The sequence below is a fragment of the Ciconia boyciana genome, chromosome 23, assembly GCF_034638445.1.
Source record: "Ciconia boyciana chromosome 23, ASM3463844v1, whole genome shotgun sequence".
Lineage (NCBI taxonomy): Eukaryota > Metazoa > Chordata > Aves > Ciconiiformes > Ciconiidae > Ciconia > Ciconia boyciana.
In genome coordinates this window covers 3,596,441-3,618,312 of record NC_132956.1, presented here as the reverse complement: position 1 = coordinate 3,618,312, position 21,872 = coordinate 3,596,441, and the positions used below count along the sequence as shown (strand labels likewise).

Sequence of the window (21,872 nt, the reverse complement as noted above, 5' to 3'; positions counted from 1 at the left end):
TAGGTGATGGGCGGATATCTTTGGAGGTCCCCAGCCCAAAGCCCTGCTCAAAGCCCGGCTAACTCCATAGTCCCATCAGGACGCTCAGAGCTGTGTCCTGTTGACTGCTGAGCATCTCCAAGGATGCTGAGGATCTCCAAGCATCTCCAGCTTGTCATTCTCTCTCCCAAACTGGATGCTGTTCCAGCTGCAGCCTCCTAGGTGCTGAGCTGAGGGGATTAATCCCTTCTCTCCGCCAGCCTGGCCCTGAGCCCCTCTCCCATCCCAGCCGCCTTTGTGCTGTGCCCTGCTTTGCCCTCCTGCCCAGGGTGCTGGCGGCGATGACAATAAAGGTCAGCCAGTGGAATGTGAGTCACACGCCGGCACAGACTATTTTAGCTGCAGCACCTGCTCGCCATACCTTGGAGAGGATCGAAAGCCGTGGCCCAAGAGGCGCCCGGGGAAGGTCAGGGCTGGGGACCTGTTCCCGGTGTGCCAGGAGGGCTGGCTGCCCTCGGCGGCACGGGGCTGCCACTGGTGCAGCTGCTTTCACCAGCTGTGTGCAAATTCAGGTGCCGTTTGCACGGGGGATGGTACGAGCATTAATGGACTCTTGCAATGGCTATCCCAGCCAGGAGCCGGCGTGGGTTTCATCACGGCGGGCAGGGGGTAAGCATGCCCCGCGGCTCCTCTCTGCACAGGCTCCCGGTGGAAATCCATGACGAACCAGGAGAAGCAGCCCTACTACGAGGAGCAAGCCCGGCTGAGCCGGCAGCACCTGGAGAAATACCCCGACTATAAGTACAAGCCCCGACCCAAACGCACCTGCATCGTGGAGGGGAAGCGGCTGCGCGTGGGCGAGTACAAGGCGCTGATGAGGAACCGGCGGCAGGACGCCAGGCAGGGCTACTTGATAGGGTAACGCGCCCCTTCCTCTCGTCCGAGGGGGCTCGCCGAGGTGCCCGTGGGGTGGGTGCCTCGGGAGGCAGGGGAAGGCAGGGGGAACACCTCGATGCCCCGGCTGGTGATTGCATTCCCCTGTCCCGCAGGCCCCAGGGCAGCCAGATGCCCCCCGCCTCCTCGGACGTGCTGTACCAGCGGCCGGTGGGCATGCAGCTGACGTCCCCCCTGATGGAGCACTACCTGCCCCGCAGCATGGACCCCAGCATGCCCGTCATCGTCAACACGCGCAGCCTCAAGGAGGGTGACGGTGGGGATGACGGGCACTCGGTGGCCGACGGTGAGATGTACCGCTACAGCGAGGAGGAGGACTCGGAGGGCGAGGACAAGAGCGATGGAGAGCTGGTGGTGCTGACGGACTGAGGGGGGCCGGGGAGGCGGCGGGTGGGGGTGGCAGGGCCAGAGTATCCCCCGATGGGATGGGACGTGGCCGAAGGGCTGCGCTGGGAGCAGAGGAGAGCTGCTACGCCAGCAGGCAGGAGTCGCTGCTGCTTGCCTGCAAATGGGTCCCACGAAGGCGGTCGTCCCAGCATTTTAGGTGGGGTGCTTCCCAGGGGAGCGATGAGCAGTGGTGTGTGCTGCGTGGGGCCATGGCTGGGACGTGCTGACCCCGCTGGGCAAGCTGGCGAGGGCTGGCTCAGCTTTGCTCTGTTGGTGGGGGCATGGGGAGCTGAGGCCACCCGGCCCAGGGATGGGGGTGCCATGGCTGCTGAGCTGTCACCCATTTGCAGCCCCCCAGAAGGGACCTGAGGGTATCGGGGTGCGGGAAAACCTCCAGAGCATCTCCCAGCCTTCCAGCACCTGCGGGTCCCTTGCAGAGAGCCTCACCTGCAGCCACCAGCCCCGGCTGCCGGTGACACGGGATGGAGACACGCTTGTCCCTTGCTCAGCCCCACCTGACCTCCTCGCCGCATTTCCCACTCAGTCTTTAGAGCCTGCCAGCAAATTCCCATGGAGCCATTTTTAGCTCTCGCCTGGCCCGACTAGGAGCCAAGGGCTCCGAGGAGCCTTTTATGCTCCTGACAGCTCTGGCCCACTTTGTAAATAAAGCGGGTGCCTGTTCCCTGGCTGCGCCGTTACCCCGGCCCTCCGCCAGCCCCTGCCCTGGGCACGGCCGGGCACGAGCCCCGGCTGCGGTGGGTACGTGCCCTGTCCGTCCCTGGGCACCTCTCCCTCCCACACCCCGGCTCTGCAAGCCGCAGGCTCCACCTCTGATTTGCATCGTGGAAACCACAGAGGGAGAGAAAAATAACAGCAATTAAAAAAAAAAAGAAGAAAGAAATAATTAAAAAAATACCAAACAGCCTTGCTCCGATCAGAGCCTGGCCCAGGGGTGTTTGGGGTGCAGCGTGGCTGTGTGTCCGGCTGTGCATGCACAGTGTCCGGCTGTGCACGCTCAGTGTCCGGCTGTGCACGCACGGTGTCCGGCTGTGCGCAGAGCCCGTGCACCGCCCTGTGGCAACAGCCAGAAACAGGCACCACGGCTCCAGCTGCAGCCACGGCCTGGCCTCCAGCCTGGCACCCCGAGGACCTTGCTGGGGTGCAGAAGGAGCCGTGGCTGCCTGGGCTCCAGGCTGCAGTGGGGGGATCGAGCCCTGCAATGGGGGGCTTTGCAGCAGCCCCATGCGCTCAGCCCCAGGGTTGGGGTCCGGAGCAGCGGCTCTGCAGCATCAGGGCCCTGGTGCTGCTCCCCTGCACCCCGCGGGGCTGCTGTCAGGACGTTGTTTATCCAAGGGAGGGTCCTGCCTCCTCACCCACCCAGCAAACGCCTCTCTCCTCTTTCCCTTTGCCAGTGCTTTATTTATTCCCCCTCCCTGTGCTGCTCTGGCTGGGGCTGGGGTCCCTGGGGAAGGGGTGCCAGCTCCCGGGGTGGGATGGGCTGTGCTGCAGAGGGGGCTGGAAGCAGATGTGCCCAGCAAAGATGCAGCTCTTCCGCTCTCTTTTTTTTTTTTTTTTTTTTAAAAGACTGTAAATATAGATAGAGCTTTATTTTGTTAATAAGACGACGAGTAACTTAACCTGTATATTTCACATACTTGTTTACAATTGTCCCCCCCACCCCTTGGCACAATAAAAATGACTTTTTGGAGCAGAGATCTGGGTCTGGACTTTGCCAGCCTGGGGTCTGGGAGAGCCGAGGGCTGGACGGGGAGCTCTCACCCCAGGCAGTCAGGGCATAGAGGGGGGGTGCTTGTTTCCCCCCTTCCCTGCCCCTCTTTCAGCACAGCCCCCTCCTAAGGCTCTTGCTCCCTGCGATGTTTTCACTTGTGCTGTTTCTTAGCCCCTTCTCCTGCCCTGTCCATCCGTGGTGGGTCCCGAGCTGCTCCCCTCTCCTTCGCACCTCTCACCTGTGTTTTCTCGAGGTCTCACCCCATGTCGCAGAGGGTTTGGGGTTCAGCCTCTCCCACCCAGTGCCCGCTGCAGCCAAGTGCTCCAACCTGCCCTTGCCAGAGCCAGAGCCCAGCCACGATGGGCTCCAGAGCCCCAGCCCAGGGGAGCCACGATGAAGCTGTGGGATCAGCTCTGCAGAAGGCTGTTTTAAACCACAGGGTATCACTCTGGGACAAGGACAATCCTCGGCAGTTGCTGCCTGCAGGGAAGGGGCAGTGGGTGCTGCATGCAAACACCTGAAGGGAGGTCAGGAGCGTGGAGGGACATCAGCAGCCCACCCTGTGAGGAGATACCTCCAGCAGCATCTCTGCTCCTGCTCTGGCCTTCCCCAGCACCTCCAGCTGCAGAAGGGCCAAGTGCACCCCCAGGTCCCAGGGATGCTGTCCCTGCTCCAGCACAAGTCCTGCACATTCCACAGATCCGCCATCCCCCATTTCCAGCTACCAGCAGCTTTTATTTTGCACCAAAACGAACACCAGATGCAACAACAGTCCTGGTTCTTGCTGGGGCAGATTCCTGTGCCTGTGCAGAGGGAACAGCCACCTTGTCCCCATTCCACTTGCCGAGCAGCCAAGGCAGGGGCAGAGAGGTCTGATTCCACCCCCCAGCTGATGCACAACCACTGTCATGAGCTGGACAGTGCTCAGCAGGCCAGGATCACCCTCACAGAGCCTGTGGTGGAGGAACAGCCGAGTGCTAACAGGGGATGAAGCTCTGCACGGCTCACGGAGCAGGTTGGCTCTGTTCAACCTCCTGCCAGGGGTTCCCACGGAAGGACACAGCCAAGAGAGGAGCACAGGGATGGTGTCCATGTGAGGGGCAGGACCGACCCCCCCCGGCCCTGGGGGAGACAGGGAAGGCAGAACTGGGACCCCCTTGCTCCGGCAGCACAGGATGCTACGAGGGAAGCCATGAAGCTAATGGAAGTCTGGGAGACCACGGCCGTGGGGAAAGGCAGAGCCAGCCAGAGGCTGGGCACATCGCAGGGGGTGCAGGCACCCAGCACCTGCCAGCAGAAGCCCACTGGTCCCAAGCCCACGTGGCTCACGGCTGTCGCTGCCCCTTGCTGCTTTGCACCATCCGAGCCGGAGCACAGCAGCACCCACCCTTTGTGGAAAGGGGTCCCATGCTCAGAGACAGCCCCAAGCCCAGGATCAATACCGACCCAAGAAATGTGCTGGTTTGGGGGCAGGAGCCCAAGTGCACTGAGCAGGCAGAGCAAGAGGAGTCGGAGGGAGCAGCGAAGGCGACGGGCACAGCGCGTGCACTGGGCAGCTAAAGCAACTGGGCAGCTCTGGGGGCTCCTGAGCAGACAGGGGGACCCATTTCCCCCCTCGGGGACAGCACAGAGGGAGCAAACCGGGTGCCAGGCCAAGCAGCAGTAGTGCCAGCAAAGCACGGACCTGCCGGACACCGGGGCCGAGGCTCGGCTCGGCATTAAGGCGATGGTAAGGCTTCCTTGCGTAGGCAGGGGCCTCTCTGAGGCCGTGGTCCTCTCTAGCATCTCATGGTCCAGTCTCAGGTATGTCCAGGGTCTCCTTTAATCGGTGGCTGGGTCAGAGCTCCTCTCCTCCCCCTTCCCACCATCAGGACCTGCCCTCACCCCCGGCTGGGGTGGGGAAGGGGCGAGGGGGATGCGAGGGCTGTGGACGTAGCAAGGGCAAAATAGCTCAGGGTCTCACAGGCCGGAGATGCTATTTAGAGATCTGCAGGGCTGTGACCACCGGCTTCATCTTGAAGTACTGTTTAAACCTTAGCTTTGCATATCTGCCGAGAGAGGAGAGAGGGACAGACGTGAGACACTTGTCCCCCCAGCCCCGTGTCCCCTGGCCACAGAGGATCCCTCCAGCACAGAGGGACCATTGGCATCCTCTATGCTCCAGTCATTTAACACTGAACCGCGCTGGGAGCAAATGCTCCCCCAGCCCCGGCGGGCTCACCTTAAGAAGTTAAAGTCTATGGTAGAGTATTTATCCTGGATCAAGCCCCAGCATGCCCAGAGGAAATGGGATGCCTGCAACAGACAAAACAAGGATCAGAAATGGGCAGGGAGCATCCTTGCCCGCGGGACAAGTCACTCACGCCTCTCCTGGCCGGGTCCCAGAAGTCCCACGGCTGTGACGACAGGACGCGGGGTGGCAGCCAGCTGGGGCTGGCCCACACGTGTGTTTTTATATGCTCCGGAGGCTGGTCCCAGCCCGGGCAAGGGATGCCAGCAGGAAGGATGCTGAACAGCTGCACAACATGCTCAGGGTACCAGCCCTTGCGCTTGCAGCCGGGATGTCCCTCCTGGCAGCTCCAGCCAGGAAACCAGCCGAGATTTTGCCCTAAGTTTCCAGAAAATTGGCTCTGCCTGCCCATGGCATTTACGAAAGAGGATTTCCTCATGCTCAGCTGCGCGTAGGGTCTGCCTGCCCTCTCTGAAGGGATGCCCAAGGCCACAGCTATCAGAGACATGCCGTCCTTTGGCACGTGTCGGTGGGATGGCAGGCAGCCAGGGCTATCGTTGACCTTGCCCAGGGGTTCAGCACCTCGGAGGTGCAGCCGGGCTCTTCGGGGCAGCCTTTTGCCTCAGGTGCTCTCCAAACCCCCAGGCTGGTACCTGTACCCCTGTTCTCGCCAGCCGAGCTGCAGCATGAAGCCCCGGCTCACCCGAGAGCAGAGGAAAACCCATCCCACGGGCAGCCCTCGAGAGAGGCTGGCTCCTTCCCATCTCCACTCACCAAAGAAAACTTGTTCACTTGCACATAGAGAGCCTCCAGCTCCTCCTCGGACACCCCCGTGCCTCCTCGGTCCCCCTGGGTGAGCTGCTTGTAGGCCTGCAGGTAGGAGCGCAGCCACTGCAACTGGGTCTCCTTGCTGGGGTAGAGGCGGTAATCCACCTCCTTCACGCCTGCGAGGGGAGCCGGGGTCAGCGATGGCCAAGGGGCAGAAGGGCGAAAGGGAGCTTTTCTCCAGGACAAAGTGGCGTGACCACGGGGCTCTCCCCGAGCGCGACGGGGTGAGTGAAACCCCTGCAGCTCCAGGCTCGCACAAGCCGGGGATCAACCCGCTGATTCGAGGCACGCACCCGGCCCTTCCACGGTTAAGAGCTGGGCTCGTGCAGGCATTGCATCCCAGCAGCAGCCAGGCTGCTCACCGCCGGCAGCACGGCACCCAACGCCAGCAGAGACCCTCCCTCACACATTGCTCTACCCCAGGCAGCCCGAGGAGGAGCTGCCCCATTTCCCACCATGGGGCCGGGGATGCAACTTTCCTCCTCCATCCCCAGGGACGGGGAGACCCCGGGGCAGCCGCTGCAACTTTGGTGTCACGGAGAGGAGCCCGACTCACCCGCAAACTCATTAAAGTGGTTTCCAATGTCAAAAGCCTGGTAGTTGTAGCCAGTGTACTCGTAGTCTATGAAGCGAACGTGCTCTGCGGAGGCAAAGGGGCTGTGAGAGGGGCTGGAGATCTGGAGACCCTGGGGAGGTGGGCGAGGGACAGACCCCTCCGCCGGGTGTGCGAAGCTGCTGCCACAAACCTTGTGTCCCATCGTAGATGATGTTCTTGCAGAGCAGGTCGTTGTGGCAAAGCACGACGGGGGAGCCCAGCTGGGAGAGCGTTTCCTTCATCCAGGCCAGCTCGTGTTCAAGCATTTCCAGGCTGGGCATGTCCCGCTGGAGGCTGGGGAAGGGGTGGAATCACTTCTGCCCACAGGAAACCTCCCTTGGGGGCAGAGGGGCAGCGTTGCCCCTTGCTTCCCTCCGTGCATCTTATAAACAAACTTATCAGTGACACAAAGCGAGGGCTAATGAAGCCATTTTTGGTGGGGAGGTCAGGTTTGGCTTGGACATCCTCCAGCGTGCTGTGTGGCACTCAGGGCGCCGGGCAGATGCCGCGGTGCAGCCTCAGCCCTCCCCTTCTCCCCACTAACACCCTCATCCATCCCCCAAATTCACCCAACCAGCCCCCGAGCCCCCCCGCGCTCACTAACCCAAAGCACCCGAGTAACCCCCAGCCAACGGGAATTTTTTGGACTCTGCCAGGGCACGTACCCTCTCAGTAACCTCAGAAGTTTCAGCTCCAAGAAGAGAGACAGTTAATGATTACCTAATTGGCCACACTGAAGGCGCAGGCTTGGGTAAAGTCTGCCTGCAGCGGGGCGAGTGCTGAGAAAAGACCTGTGTCCTGCCACTGCTGCTCAGGGCACGGGTTAATTATTCGCTTGCCTTCATGTTCATTCACCTCTGCCACCTCTTGGGGCTGCCCGCATCCTTCCAGCCACCCCAGACACTCACCTGGCATGAACCCAGGCTCCCAGAAATGGGATGAACTGGTTTGAAGTGGGAACTGGCTGCTAATCTATACAGGGTTTCCAGCATCCCTTCCAACAGCAGCTCAACCCTGCTGCTCAGATCCCCACCATAAGAAGGGCTTGAGCTTCAGCTTATTCTATGGAGGGCTTAAAATGCAGGCTAGATTTGCAGGAAGGAGGCGGATTATTACAGCAGGTGGGAGTCTCTGGCTCAGGTCGGATCCTGCCTGGGTGCTGTACAAGCACAACCCAGAGCTATCTCTGCTCTAACACTGCTCCCAGACCGGCAGGAGGAAAGGCACTGAAGGGTGCACGGAGATGCCTCCATCCCACTTGCTCTTGGGGGCTTGGCCACAAGTTTGCTTGCAGAGGGATCGTGATCCAGAAGCGGCCGCGTGGCCGGATCCAGCCCTGACACCGTCCCCAGCCCCGCTCACCAACCCTAGACTCCTGCAGAGGTTTTACCTGGGAACCGGGGCTCTTCCCCCCGGTCCCGTATGGGGAAGACTTAGAGGTGGGTGGGCAGCGGATGCCCAAGCCAGAGCCTGGCTCTTTGGGATCCCTCTGCCTTTACCTGGGGTTGGATACCTTTGGGCTGAGATCCGTCTTCACGAGGGTGAGGTATTTGTGCAGCTTCTGCCAGAGGATGGGCTTGGGGAGGCTCCCGTTGGCGTGGATGGCATGTACCCGGGCCATCTCCTGGGCCACCAGCCTGGAAGGAAACACGGATGCACGGGTGAGAGGTGGCCGTGCAGCAGCATCCCCCAGAGCAGTGCTCCTCAAAACCAGCCTTGAGACATCTCGAGAGAGGTTCCCCAAAAGCCATGTTTAAAAATGCAGGGTCTGCACAGCTGAAACTCCCCTCCACTTCAGCTGTGAGCCTCTGAAGCATTTCAAGACCCTGCCTGGGTCAAAAGCAGCATTCACCTTTCCAGGGCAAGTACAGAATAAAAGCCGTGGTTCTTGTGCAACCTCTATTCACCAAAAGCGGATGTTTTAAAAACATGGTGACAAACCCGGCTGCGGTTTGGCCCATTTATCCCCCAGCACCACCCAGGTTTGTGCACATCAGCGATGCTCGAGCACCGGTCTGGAGCAAAGGCAGTGAGGGGGAGAGCTGGAAACACGGAGCAAACCCCTCGCCGGTTTCCCCATCCCACGTTTCCTCCCCGGAGCTGCACACCTGAAGATGTGGGGGTCCCGCACGTGGTCGGGCCCCAGCGCGATGCCCGGCAGGAACTGGTAGCAGAGCCCGTTCTGGAAGGCGCAGTAGAGGTCGGGGGCGCAGCCGTGGGCACGCAGCACCTGGAAGTTCCTCAGCTCCGTCTCCCGGTCCACAAACAGCTCCGTCTTCCTGCCGTAGACACGGACCAGTACCGCATCCGCCATGCCCTCGTCCGTGTAACAGGCCACGAGCTTGTTGGTGATGCCATCGGTGAAAAGCTGGAGGGGGAGAGGGGCAGCAGAGCCGATGCCTGTACATCCCTGCCATGCCAGCCAGGCATGGGGGAAAGCCCCTTCTCAACAGCAGACCCCAGGGAGAAAGCAACATAGCAAAGGCAATAACAAGCAACGGGCAAAAGAGAGCATGAAGCAGCAGTGACCCCAGCAGCCAGGAAAGCTCCCGCGGCAGGCGGCACGAGTTTGCAAGGCCTTGAGGCTCACGCGTGTACTGATGCTCTGCACAGGGCTGCAGGCACGAGGCTTTGGCTGCACCAAGCTGGCGGTTTGGGTGGAAATCCTGCCATTTTTCACCTAGGAGCTCAGGAACGGCTCAGGCCAGATGTGCCGCCAGCACGCTTGGCACTCGAGCGGCCCCGGGAATCACGCCCAAAAAATCAGCGCAAATCTTTTGGCAGAAAATGAAAAAAAAACCAAAAAAAACCCCCCACAAACCCCAGCAAACAACACGGAGCAAACACCACCACCCCATCTCCTCCTCCTGACCCTCCCCGCAGGGCCGGATCACTGATAGTCAGGGACGTCTCTGCTGGGGACGTCTCGTGTCATTGCTCTGATGGCTCCTCACAGATGGAAAGAGAGTTTTGTTCTCCCGTTGCCCTGGCTTGGCCACCTGCCCGCGCACATGCAGGGGCTGCCGCTGCCGCCCGCGCCAGGCTCCTCTCCCCATCCTGCGGCGATTTCAGCTGCCTCCGGTGCACCGCGGGGTTCGGGTCTCCATCGCCCCACAGGAGACCCCATCATCCCCCATGCAGGCAGGGCCCCCATCAGCCCCACGTGGCTCCTGCTCGGCACCGAGGCCAAGCGTGCAGGGGTGCTGCTGCTTCCCACGAGAATGATTTCTTTATCCCCTTTGGGTTCAGGGAGCCGGAGCAGGCGGAGCGGGAGAGGGGCGAGGGCGCATGCTATGGCAGCAGCGGTGCTCGGGGGTGGGACAGCTAATTTTAGACATCCCACTCGGCAACTCTCGCTCCTATATAGGGTGCCTATATATAGGGCTCCCCGTGCAGCCTCCCGAGGGAAACTCAAAGCACTGGAATGAGACACCTGAAGTTAGATGGCACGAACACCCCTCATTACACCGCTGGCTGGTGTCGGAATTGGGGTGAGCGCAGCGGGCAGCGAGCCGGGCACCACGTCCCCTCGGGCCGCTGCCCCTCGGCTGCGCTGGGGCGGGCTGAAGGTTCAGCAACCTTCTCAAGCAACCGAGCTGCTTTTCCTAGGCCAGATAATCTGCGTTTCCACCACAGTGCCACGCTCAGCTCTCTCCTCTCCTTGTCCTGCCAGGCCCCAGAGGCCAGAAATTCAGCAAGCGAAAGGTGTCATGGCCCATCCACGCAGAAGACGTTGCACCCTGGGGCTGGTGCCCTCCATCAGCCACACGCACATCAGCCGCAGATGAAAGGCTCCACATCAAGATGCTCAGCGCCGTCTCGCCTGCGAAGTCCTTGCGCTGCTTTGTTTTGCTGCTTGACAGCCCAATCAGCCCGTTCCAGCGGGTTTAACAGGATTACTGAGCCTTATCCCCTCTGAATTCCAGGCCGCTAACTTTGGAGACTCACACGTGGTTCGTCAGCAACCTGCAGACACGCACACAGGGGCTCACCTGGTTTGGAGGTAGCAGCTCCTCCAGCTCCCAAGCGCGGCTGCCTGGGAGATGCCTGGTGCTATTCCTTGTGGATCCAAAGCGCAGTCAGCTATCAGCAGGGCCGCAGTGCTGCTACCAGCCCAAATCCTTCCCTGCTGCGGTTGTATGACAGCAGGGAGGGGGGGAAGTGAGCGTGACTCCACACCAGGAGCCTTGTGGCAATTAAATGTAAGACCCAAGCCCTGTGCAAAGATGCTGAAGCGAAGCAGCTCCATCCGACACCCTGGTGCTGCACCTGCCATGAGACCCCTCGGCACCCCCAAAGCATCGCCACGTTGGCTGCTTCCCCATGCAGGCACCCCCAGCGCTGCTCCCCAGCCCGAGAGGCGGCCAGCAGCCCGGGGCCGGACTGCAGCAGGGCACCTTGTTGCCAAAGTCGGGCTAAAAAAGTCCAGCCACGCCGGAGTCCTCGCGGGGGTTTGGCTCCACGTCGTTGCTGCTGCTCTTATCGCCGGATGAGGGATGGAGGAGTGTGTGCTTCCCTGATAGCGTGGCTGGCTGACTCACCGATACCGCCTGTGCCTTCTCGGTACGGAGATGCTTCTGCCCAGGGACAGAGCTTAAAGGATGAGGAGTGGGAGCCCTGGAAAGCGGGCACAACCTGGAGCACAGGGGGCTGAAGACCCCAGCAAGCAGAGGGCAGGCAGGGGAGGCCAAGCACCCAGACCCTTCCTCCCCATCTTCCACACCCTGCCCCAAGCGCTGGGAGATTTTTTTTTCCGTGTCACCGGCGCAGCCTGGTACAGCCCCTGCAAGCAGCTGTGCACCGACACCGTGCAGCGAGGTGGTGTGAACCGGGCACCGCTCCAGTGCGCGGAGGAAAGCGAACAGGAACGCTAATGGGAACCAGCTGAGGACCAGTGCACTGCTCCAATCCCCTCCCGAACAGCTCTTGCAATAGAAGCTACGGGAAACGCAACTGGAGGTTCCCCCCCCTCAATCCTAAGGGGGTTTTTTTTCCTTTTTTTTTTTTTTTTAATTAAAAACACACGCACGCACGCACTAGCTGCTGTTGAACACTGACCCCCTCCGATGCCTGGAGAGAGCCTGGATACCAGAGAGCTGGGGTCCTTCTCAAACAACCATCGCCACCGAGGTCTGTGCTCAGTGCTGCAGAGCCCGAGACATTTCCTGCCCCTACAACTCCGTGCTCTGAGGAACTCGAACTCCAAGCTTCCTGCCTATTGCCATCTGCCCTTTCATATGTATTTTCCTGCAGCTTCTTGTATTTAATTACACTTGGCTATTAATACATTTTTAATGACACTTCAGGCACACGGGAAGCGTGTGCCTTCAGAAGACATGTATACAAGCGTATATACGTTTAAGTGCACCCAGCTCTGCCACCTCCACACTCCCGTGCCCATCGCCAGGTGCCCGGTGAGGGCACGGACACCACCAGCCTCACTTTTCCATCCGAGACCTGGCACCCCTGGGCAGAGGTGAGGAGGGGGAAAGGGACTCCCATGCCAGGCAGCTGCCAGCCTCGCTCGCCCAGCCGCCGCAGCAAAGCCCTGCCAGCTCCGGACAGCCAAGCCCCGTCCCGTGCAAGGAGCACCAGCACTGAATCCCAGCTCCCATCCGAACCCGTGCTCAGCCCACGCGACCTGGCAAAGGTGCAAGCCCACAAGTAACCCAAGCGAGACCTGCTCCTGGGAGCAGCTACTCCTGCGGGCAGGGGCCTGGCAGCACTGGGTGCAGGCAGGGGTGCAGCACCTGCAGGAGAGACTCTGGGGAGACCAGCAGCGCAGGCTGCTCCCCCGGCATCCCCCCAGCCTTCACCCACCTTGGCAGCCTCGAGGGACCCTGGGGACACGCGTGCATTCACAGTCACCGCTCAGTGACTGCCTGAGGGGTCCCCAAAGCCTGCGGGGGGGGGTTGTGTCACACCTTCGCACACCTGACAGGCTTTAAGAGTGGAAGGGGAAACTGGGGGGGGGAACAGGACGTCGTACCCTCCTTGGCAGGTCCTGTAGCCCCCCACGCTGGGTCCCGTGGGTCCTACAGCCACCCTCATGTGGACCTTATAGCCCCCCCCAGAGCGAGCTCTGTAGCTGCCCCAGGGCGGGCCCCATAGCCCCCCGGGGTGAGCCCCACAGCCCCCCTCGGGTGGACCCTATAGCCCCCCAGGCTGGGCTCTGCAGCCCCCTCGGACGATCCCCACGGGGGGTGCGCGGGCTGCGGCGGCCGGTCCCGGGGGGGCTCCGCGCAGGTTCCCACCCCCCCGGCGGGGCGTACCTTGGTCTTCACCCTCGCCGGCTCCCAGCCGGGTCTCAGCTCCCGCATGAGCCGCAGCGCCCCGGGCAGCACGTCGCCCTCGTCCACCGCAATGCCGAGGTGGGGCACGGGGGGGGTCCCGCCGCCGCCGCCGCCGCCGCCGCCCCGCTCCGGCCCCGGGCAGTCGGGGCAGCGGCCGGGCGGTACGGCCATACCCAGCTCCGCTCTCCCGGAGCCGCGGCCCATGTGCCGGGGGCTGCCGCGGGGCCGGCGGCCGCGGGGAGGAGCCGCCCGCCGTTGGGAAGCCATGAGTCACCGGCCCGCCTCCCGCCGCCCGCCGCCCGCCTCCCGCGGCAGCGCCCGCCCGCCCGCCGCCCGCATTGTGAGGTCAGCGGGACCCGCACCGGACCCGCACCGGGACCCCCCCCCTCACACCGGGACCCCCCCCCCCGCCGCACCTGCTGCCGGTGCCCTCTGCCCCGATGCCTCCTCTCTCCCCGGAGCCCCTCAGCCATCCCGGGGACCCCCCCGCCCCATCCCTTTGGGGTCTGGGATAAAAAGGATGGGGATGCTGCACATGAGATGTGCCCCAAGATGTGCTGGCAGCATCCTGGGCTCCAGGAGGGACCTGTCCCCCTCTGGTCCGGCCTCTCCAGCCCCGCTACCATCCGTCCCACCAAGCGCTGACCCCCATAGGGGATTTACCAGTGGGCTGGAGAGTTTGATAATTAAAGATAGAGCACGACTCGAGCATTGGCACAGCCCCCCACAGCCTGCTGACACCGCTCCAGCCCGGCTTCATTATCAGAGGAAATAACAACAGCACATTGGCTCGGAGCAGAGAATGCCCCCTCCAAAGTTTACAGCTGGCTGCGGCTGAAACCAACTAAATGGACCATGGAGACTTGGGGAAAATCATTTTAAGGAAGGGGGAAGAAAAAAACCAAAAACCAGCCAGTTCTCTGTGTTTCTAAATATAGAGCCAGCTCTGTCAGTTTTAATAGGATGGTCATAATTGCTCCACAAGTGTTAATACGGGGCAGTTGCGGGTTAGCGGTGCCTCGCAGCCAGGACGGCACAGCAGCCACCAGGAAATTGCCCTGGCACAGGCGATTAGAGGTGTTAATAGGCTGGCTTAAGGGGCCCAGGAGCAGCACCGCAAGCAGCCCAGGCATTTTTCCCTCCCGCGGCTTGAAACAACCGTGCTGAATAGGAACAGAACTGGATCCAGAAAAACATCCTATTTTAGGCCAGCCTGTCCCTTTTCCAGCTGAGGGCTATAGGCAGAAGCCATCACGGGGGCTTAAGTCGCCTGGTGCTTTTTCAAGCTCAGATCCACTCGGATCTTCTCCAGATCAGAGCCTTTGCGGTGTAGAATAGGGCAGAGGAGGCTTAGTTATTTCCAACCGGAGAGCTTCCCTGCGGTAGGAAGGAAGGGGAGAAGCTTGCCAGCATCTCTGTACAGCCAGAAGGTTGCGGAGAGGCCGGGCTGTGGCTCCAGCGCCGACCTGTGCAGATCTTCCCTTGCCGAGGGTCTCCGGGCAGCTCTGCCCTCCCTCCCGTGCCCTACCTGCCTGTGCTGCCGCTGCTTCCCAGCCCCTGGGGTTTCCTGTGCTGATGAGCAGCTGCCTGGAGCACCCGGGTGTGCTCAGGAAACGCTGGATGAAAGCAAGATACGCTGACCGCTGGGGCCCCTTCCCTCCATCCCCAGGCCCCAAAGAGCCGTTGCCACTGCTCTCCTCGCCCCCGCGTTGGAGGCGATGGATCAGTGCTGCAGAAAGCGATGGCAAGAAACAAGTGACATCGTTGGGTGCCTTGAATTTCCCATCCCTGGAGACCCAGGGTTGTGCATCCCAACTTTAAGAGGTTTAAATGCTATACAGCTGCACAGACCCTCCCAGGAGGGACAGACATCCGCTTAGCCACATCCTCTCTGCTCTAAGGCTGCGCTGCCGCTCCATGGGGCAGGGCAGGGGACGAGGTGCCGTGCGCTGGGAGGGAGGGCTGGCGAGCAGAGCGGAGGCTGCTGCCTACCTGGCTGGAAAGGTCACACAGCAGCAGCCGTTTCGGTGCTGGCAGGAGCATCGCTCTCCGGAACATCCCTGCAGACTGCGAGGGAGCTTGTGTCAGTCTGTGCTTCGGGCAGCACTGGGAATTCATCAGCAGTCATCGCTGGTGGCAGAAAAGAGGATGAGAAGCTTCTGCGAGCGATTGCACTCAGATGGTGGCTTGCTCCAGGCTCTGCTCCAGAAGCCCAGGCGTTGTGCTCTGCTGTACAAGCACGTTTCCCAGGGCTCGGCTGTGGACTACGGCAGTCCCAGCACCTGAGCTGGTCGACCTGGAGATGAGAGCGCGTTGCAAATGGCTTGGCATTGGGGAGTGCTTGGATTTGCAGCTGCTGGGCTGTAACTTGAAGCACCGCAGCTCTCCCGCCGAACTGGAAATGTCAGCCTCCGGGTGGGAGCACTGGTCTGCCTCTCCTGCTGGGCCAGTCGGCACGGGCTCGCAGCTCCAGCGCTCCCACTGAGCATCTCCGCGCATGGCCAGGACAGAGGCAAGCCCCTAGCCGTTAGCTGGAGCCAATATGGCAATGCAAACAGATCCAGGCACTGGGGCAGCACGAGCTGCCTTCCCGGTGGGGCAGAGTCAGCCACCCTTAATCAGACCTGCAAGCACCTTCCCCTCCCCAAAGAGCAGCAAAGCCATGTGCAGCCCTACCCCTCCGTCCCCAGGGGTGCGACCGGCGGCCCTGAGCCCCCCGTAGGAAGGCAGGTCGAGGCATGGGTACCCACACGGCAGATCAGCTCCTGCAGAAAAGGCTTGTTTGCTGTTTGGAAAGACCCTGATTTGCCTACACGTAGATGCTGTGGCACTAGCTGGGAGGATGTTTCACTCTTATGAAACAGGGAAGGACATAAATGCAGTGGTGGATCCTAGCAGAGGAACACTCGTCGTCCAGTTCTCTTAATAAAAGTGTCTGATCTCTCCCCTCTGCAAGAATAAGCATCCACTCAGTGTCCTGTTGCTCTGAGATTGTTTAATATTAAAGTCATGGAGAGGGGTAGGGTTAACAGCAGTTAAAACTATCATTAAACACAGCCAGATTATTTTTCTCCCGTTCAAAGAATAACGCAAACTGTAACAGATCATGCCTCCTCAGTCTGCCTGCAACCTGCGAGCACCTCCACGCCAGCAGCGATCCACTGCATGCCAGTTGTACTATTGCACATCACCCTAAAAGTCCCTGGAGGTGCAAGTCTGGACACAGGATCCCGCTTTGATTTCCAGGCTGAACACGCTCGCTAGAAGATGCGTTTAAGGCTCAGTTCTCCCCAGCAGCAGAGACTCTCGGGAAGCAGAGCGGGGGTTTTGGAGTGGGAGAAGGCGAGGTTTTGCAGTTGCTTCAGTAAAGAGAGGAGGTGGCTGAGCTGTAAGGAAACGCTGTTCTCGTTTGCACTTCAAATCATTTCTTCTCGGTGGTACTCTTGCCTCCAGGCTGGCTCCCCTTTCCCTCTCCCTGGACCCCCTGGCCATCAGCGGGCCGTGGCAAAGCCGATGCGGTTGTTGCGCCGGTCAAATTTGGTGTAGTAGTGCCCGATGAAGCTGGCGCCAAGGATCCAGAGGGGACCAGCCGGGGGTGGGATGTCCAGCCCCGAGAAAGCCACCACGCAGACATCCTCCCCATACTGGGATTGCTGCAAAGAGGAGGAGACCCACGCGGTGATGGAGGTGCCAGGAGGGAGATCTCCACTGCAGCGTGCCCGAGGAAGGGCTGTGATCCCCAGCTCAACCCCCTCTGCTTGGCCTCCACATTCCTTCCTCCAGGAAGGAGGATCCCTGCCTGTCTCTGCTCTTTGCTGCCTACCCCAAATCTCCCCCAAACCACCCAAGGAAGCAACGACAGGTTGATCTGGCTCATCTGGACACCTCTGCCGAACGAGAGGGTTTGGGGAAAACCAAAAAGCATTATTCTGGGGCCCATCTCAGGTGCTTTAGGGGAGCCAGGAGGGTGCAGGATGCTCCATGAGAGCTGCACCCAGAGATGCACTGCTCTCCCGAGCAGATGCACCCGGCCCGGGGAGAGCCGCCCTCCCGCCCTGCATGGAGGGATGCAGCTTACCCGGAGGACATAGGCTGAGCCGCTGAGCGTGTAGGCCTTCCCACCCAGGTGGAAGGAGATGTTGGGCAGCTGAGGGACTCGGTCGCAGTCCACCACGTACTGTGGGAAGGGGAGACAGCGCTGAGCCTGTTTGCTGGGGGAGGGATGGGCTGGGGTACAGGCAGCAAGGGGACAGGGACACGGAGCGGGGCAGAGGGGGTTTGCTCACCTCTCCTTCGGCCATTTCTGCTGCCCCGATGGCTTTCATCAGCACGGAGACGGGGCCGGCCGGGCCAGTGATGTAGGATGCTCCCGTGTCGACAGCCACTGAACAGCCTTCCTTGCAGAACAGGATTTCAGCCCCTACGGACACCCTGGAGTGGGAGGGGAGAGGGGTGACCCTGAGTGTCCCACAGTAGCTGCAGCTCAGCTCCCAGGGCTGTGTGTGCCCACGGGTGAGCGTGCCACCTCTTTGTCCAGGGAACGCTGGCCAAGCAGAGCATGTGCTGCTCCCGGTGCCTCTGGAGCACGCTCTCCAGACGCACCAGGAACCCTCCCTTCAAGCTTCTCGAATGTGAAAGCTAAGCTTCATCGTGCATGGTTTTTATTTTTTTCAATTAAACAAAGCAGAATTGTTTCAGTGCCTCACACTCCTTCTGCGGGACTAAAGGGGGTTAAAGTCTTCCACTGCTGCTTCCAAGTTGAATCAGCCCAGGGTGCCACCCCCTCTGCATTCCCCAGCCCAGCTCCTGGCTCCTTGCTGAGCATGGAGATGCAACTCTGTGCTGGAGGAACCGACCCCACTCCCCTCCAGAGGGGAAAGCATCCGCCAGCAACCAAGTGAACACGTGCCTCCGTGGACCACCTTCCCCGGCACCCAGCAAGCTGTTCCCAGGCCCGCCCTCGCACACCCAGGGAGGTTTGCAGGATGCGGCCGGTGCTGTGCAGAGGCACTCCCTGCCCTCACCCCTTCATGCTGATCTGCCAGTAGCCGCTCTTGCTGACGTTCAGGTAGTGGAAGTCCCCGGTGTAGTAGGCTGGGTCGCTGCCTCCGAGAATTATTTCCCCCCCGGGTTTCAGAGGAGCGTTCCTAGGGTGCAAAACACAGCGATGTGATTCCTCCTCGGCTTCTGTCCCTGAATAACCGAGGAGAAGGGACCAGCCCTGGCCGTGAGGCTCTGCTGACCCGGTTAGCAGCAGCAGAGAGCAAGTCGGAGCAGAAGAAACCCCGAGTTAGTGCACAGGGTGCGAGAGCCCGCAGGAGAGGGGTGCCACATGCTGAGGTCTTCGAGCAGGTCACCGTGCTGGCAGAGCCCGGTGCGGGGCTGATGCAGTGTGTGAGCTCCTAGGGACCAGTGCCCAGCTGCCAGCGCAGGGCAGGGCTCGCCTGGGGCTGGCAGCAGGACCGGGGTCTGCTGCCCGGCCCCGGGGTGAGCGGGTTACTGTTAGTGGGTGCTGTCTCGAGAGCGCTCATGCTTTTCGTCTTCTTACTTCGAAGCTCTGCAAAGAGAGAGATGCTCCATAAGCCTGTGGTCCAAGGGCGGCTGCGTCCCTGGGGTGCCGAGGGGACCCAAGCGGCACTTGGACAAGGCTGCAGTTGCAGCCAGCATTGTTAGGCTTTGTTCATTATTGATGGATCCACCTTTAGTTGAGGTAAAGAGCGACCATGCCTGCTTTAAGCATGCATTTGTGGGTCTGTTTGTCACTGCACATTGCCAGGCTGCTGTACCTGGGGCCGGTGGGGCGTGCTGGGGCGAGGGCAGCATTCCTGCTCTGCCAGGACGGGCCCTCCCGCTGCTCCTGCGGGTTTTGGTGCTGCTGGGAGGAGGGATATTGGGGCACAACAGTTTGGGGCAAGAAATGAAAGGAGGTTTGGCTGCTGGTGCAGGTTTTTCTTCAATAGATTTTTTGGGTTTTTAAAATTTTGCCTGTAGGTGAAACACTAAATCCACGCCCAGTTGTGATTGCTCCAGCCCCACTAGCACAGCTGACGACTTTGTGCAATCCGACAGTGACAAATGAGCGGGGAGCAGCCGTTCCCAGCCTCGGCACTCCCTGCCCAGCAGCTCCAGATAAGCGTCCCCCTGGCTCCTCCTCTTGGGCTGCCTCATTTCACCCCAGCTCCTCCAGGCATCCTCCACATGCCCGTGCCCTCCACCCCACCCCAGGTCCCCAGCCATGGCTCTTTCCCAATGCTGAGATGCAAACCCAGCACCGCCGTGGCTGCAATGCCCATGCCCTGCAAAACAAACACTCCCCCAGCCCCGGTTCCTGCTCCCCTCAGGACCCACCGGCTGTAGTAGACGGAAAACACGTCCTCCTTGAGGATCTGCTGGGAGAGGATCCGGTCGAAGACGGGGGTGATGCTGTCGATGGCCTGGCTGGGGTAGCCCATCCCCAGCACCCCGTCAAACCTGGCAAAGATGAAGGGGAAGGCAGGCAGCGCCGTTGCCTCGGCAAAGACCTGGATGATGGGGATGTCTGATACCTGGGGAAGGGCACAATTGTCCTCGCAGGGAGCTGGGGGGCTAAACCCCCCAAAGAGCCCCCGTACTCTTGCATAACTGGGGATGCTCTTATGGGGGAGCAGAGCCCCACGTGGGCATCTCCTTTCTGAGCCAGTGGCTCCAGGTCTGCGAATTCAGGGCATGCACTCACCATGACGATGTCCTGGCTGAGGAAGCCTTTGACGCTTCCCGTTCCATAGCGGATTGCAAAGCCCGTGCCGTTGGCTATGTACGTCCGTGACTTGGAGGAGTCGTAGCGGCTGTGGGAAACTGCGGAGAGGGAGAAAGTGCATCAAAGAAAGCGAGGGAGGCAGCGATGGCAGGACCGGGTAAGGGTCTCTGCTCCCCCAGCCTCTGCAGGATGATGAACCCACCCTGCCCCAGTGCCGGGGGACCGGACAGCAGCAGACCCCGCTGTGCAAAGGTAAACCCACCCCAGCCCACTTTGAGCAGCCCTTGAGATGGAGGGACATGCCCCCGTACTCACCACAGGCACTGTAGAGGGGGGAGCACTTGTAGGACGGCACCCACAGGTTGGCCGAGCCCGTGTCAAAGACCACCTTGAAGGTCTGCGCGGGGGTACCGATGCTGATCTCGCCGAAATACTGGGTCTGGAAGAGGCACGGCATTGGGGAGCATCCCTGGGGTCACGGCTCAGACAGGAGAGGGGACTCACGCAGACCCGAGGCCCCGGCAGCAAATGCACCGTGGGGTGCAGCGGGTGGGACTTGCGGGGTGCGGGGCTGTGTTGGGGTGACGAGCCCCCACGCAGGGAGACACTCACGTCCAGGTAGTTCGTGAGGAGGGTGGGAGCCGTCCCGTTTCTGGGGCCGGCCACACCGCTGCGTCTGCTCTGCCTCAGCTCGGGGAAGACGTCCGACACCTTCACGCCCATCTCCTGCAGCGTCTGGCGGATGGAGGGCATCCTCCGCAGCGCGATCCTGCCGGGGGGCGAGGGCAGGGCTGGGGGGCCGGGGAGCACCCGGGCATCCGCAGGAGAGCCCCCCTTCAGCTCCCTGCCACCCACCCCAGCGCTCCTGCCTTGGGAAATCCAGCCGGGTGGCTCTAGATGGCAGCAGCTCCCCGCAGCACCCCGCACCGTGGGGCTGCCAGCGCGGGCCCCGGTGGGTCCCGCTCCCACGGTACTGCCAGCCCCACGCCGGCCCCGGGGGGGGCTGCAGCAGGCGGGATGCACCACGGCCCACCCAGGGCAAGGACCCCACGGGGGCTGGCTGCCGCAGGAGGAGGCATCTAGCAACACCGGGCAGGCACCCACGGGCTGAGCCCAGCCCCACGCTCAGCATCATTTGCGAGTGATACACTTTGCCTCGGCCTCCTTGGTTATTTGGGAGACAGGGGTGCTGCCGAGCCATGCGGTGCTCAAGGGGAGAGAGGAAGAGGAGCAAGGAAGAGCAGGTGTGTTAGCACAGAACAGAAAAGGAGGTGGAAGGGGGTTTCCCAGCACGGCTGCAGCAGGTACCGCAGGAGGAGAGTCCTTCGGTCCTCAGCACCAGCCCAAGCACCCAAAACCAAGGGGAGACAGCAAGACCCGCAATATAATGGGCCACCTGCAACACGCACGCCTGCTACCTCTGCAAAGCCTGGGCTGGCGAGGGGAAGAAGCTGGCACCCCAGGTCACGGCCAAGACCACCAGATACTGCTGCACCCTCCTGCTGTGTCCTGCCAGCATCGCGCTCTCCCAGGCCAGCCACCTCCTTTGCCAGCAGCTTCATCGAGTCCCAGAGGGGACGATGCTTTTATAGCCTGGGTTTCTGCATCCGTGTGGGTTTCTCCTCCCCGCCGGCCGGGGGAGGGCTGGGAATCCTAAGGGCAGCACTGTGGGCAGGTAGCTAGATGCTGCCCGTGACGGCCCCTGCGGAGGGTGGCAGAGCCAGGAGAGCCCCGTGCCCGGTGGCAGATGGGCACAGCTGACAAGCGTGGCTGGCAAGGGGAGCTGTGAATAGCTGGGAGCTGCGAACCCACGCTCCCTGCAGTTAATAGCATTGCTACGTGTCAGCACCCGGCCATCGCTAACACGGCGTGTGCAGGGCATGGGCCAAATGCCTGCCGGTGTCAATCAGGAGAGCTGGTGGGTGATGCTGACACAGGTGGCGGTGGCTCAGGTCTAGATGGCGGTCTGGCCAAGGAGATGTCCCTGAGCTCCGTGCTGCAGAGGAATGGGGTTTTCCCCAAAGGTCTGCGGGTGGGAACAGCAAAGGGCACTCAGCCACAGCCCCCTCAGCCATGCAGACACCAACTGCAAACCCACCAGACCCCACTGCCCTTACGGGGGCTGCTCTGGGCACAGCGAG

General features: G+C 61.3%; 3 protein-coding genes across 7 annotated transcripts in view; 1 reads left to right on the top strand and 2 right to left on the bottom strand.

Moving 5' to 3' along the window:
• The window catches only part of SOX13 (SRY-box transcription factor 13), a 41,301-nt gene extending 39,999 nt beyond the window's left edge, over positions 1-1,302 (top strand). For all 4 annotated transcript variants that reach the window (XM_072844684.1, XM_072844681.1, XM_072844682.1 and 1 more), the window contains exons 13-14: positions 681-897; positions 1,029-1,302. In XM_072844684.1, the coding sequence (XP_072700785.1) occupies positions 681-897; positions 1,029-1,302 (491 nt within the window). The remainder of the gene's footprint in view (positions 1-680; positions 898-1,028) is intronic.
• Positions 1,303-2,920: 1,618 nt separating this feature from the next.
• On the bottom strand, positions 2,921-13,262 carry ETNK2 (ethanolamine kinase 2). 2 transcript variants are annotated; one of them, XM_072844943.1, is made up of 8 exons: positions 12,975-13,262; positions 8,811-9,070; positions 8,202-8,339; positions 6,854-6,996; positions 6,664-6,747; positions 6,054-6,223; positions 5,271-5,344; positions 2,921-5,097 (listed from the first exon to the last, which is right to left on the bottom strand). In XM_072844943.1, exons 1-8 carry the CDS (start codon positions 13,260-13,262, stop codon positions 5,025-5,027), a joined length of 1,230 nt encoding a protein of 409 aa, XP_072701044.1. In that variant the 3' UTR covers positions 2,921-5,024. The 2 variants fall into 2 exon arrangements, with proteins under 2 accessions (XP_072701044.1, XP_072701046.1); XM_072844945.1 differs by having other exon boundaries at positions 6,054-6,149; positions 12,975-13,221.
• A 3,224-nt stretch (positions 13,263-16,486) lies between these two features.
• REN (renin) lies at positions 16,487-21,293 on the bottom strand. Its single transcript, XM_072845034.1, has 10 exons — positions 21,227-21,293; positions 20,344-20,522; positions 20,047-20,170; positions 19,711-19,829; positions 19,344-19,540; positions 18,544-18,552; positions 18,020-18,142; positions 17,282-17,426; positions 17,074-17,172; positions 16,487-16,648 (listed from the first exon to the last, which is right to left on the bottom strand). The coding sequence occupies exons 1-10, from the start codon at positions 21,291-21,293 to the stop codon at positions 16,487-16,489; spliced, it is 1,224 nt and encodes a 407-aa protein (XP_072701135.1).
• Between the last annotated feature and the right edge of the window lie 579 nt (positions 21,294-21,872).

Excerpts from the sequence above, each read along its gene's own strand:
- ETNK2 (XM_072844943.1), bottom strand. The coding sequence starts at position 13,262 with ATGGCTTCCCAACGGCGGGCGGCTCCTCCCCGCGGCCGCCGGCCCCGC. Across the intron at positions 8,340-8,810 it reads CGGGACCCCCACATCTTCAG|GCTGGTGGCCCAGGAGATGG; the intron begins GTGTGCAGCTCC and ends GTTTCCTTCCAG. Across the intron at positions 5,098-5,270 it reads ATAGACTTTAACTTCTTAAG|ATATGCAAAGCTAAGGTTTA; the intron begins GTGAGCCCGCCG and ends CTCTCTCGGCAG.
- REN (XM_072845034.1), bottom strand. The coding sequence starts at position 21,293 with ATGAAGCTGCTGGCAAAGGAGGTGGCTGGCCTGGGAGAGCGCGATGCT. Across the intron at positions 19,830-20,046 it reads CCCCCTCTACAGTGCCTGTG|TTTCCCACAGCCGCTACGAC; the intron begins GTGAGTACGGGG and ends CCCTCTCCGCAG. Across the intron at positions 17,427-18,019 it reads TGGCAGATCAGCATGAAGGG|GGTGTCCGTAGGGGCTGAAA; the intron begins GTGAGGGCAGGG and ends CTCCCACTCCAG.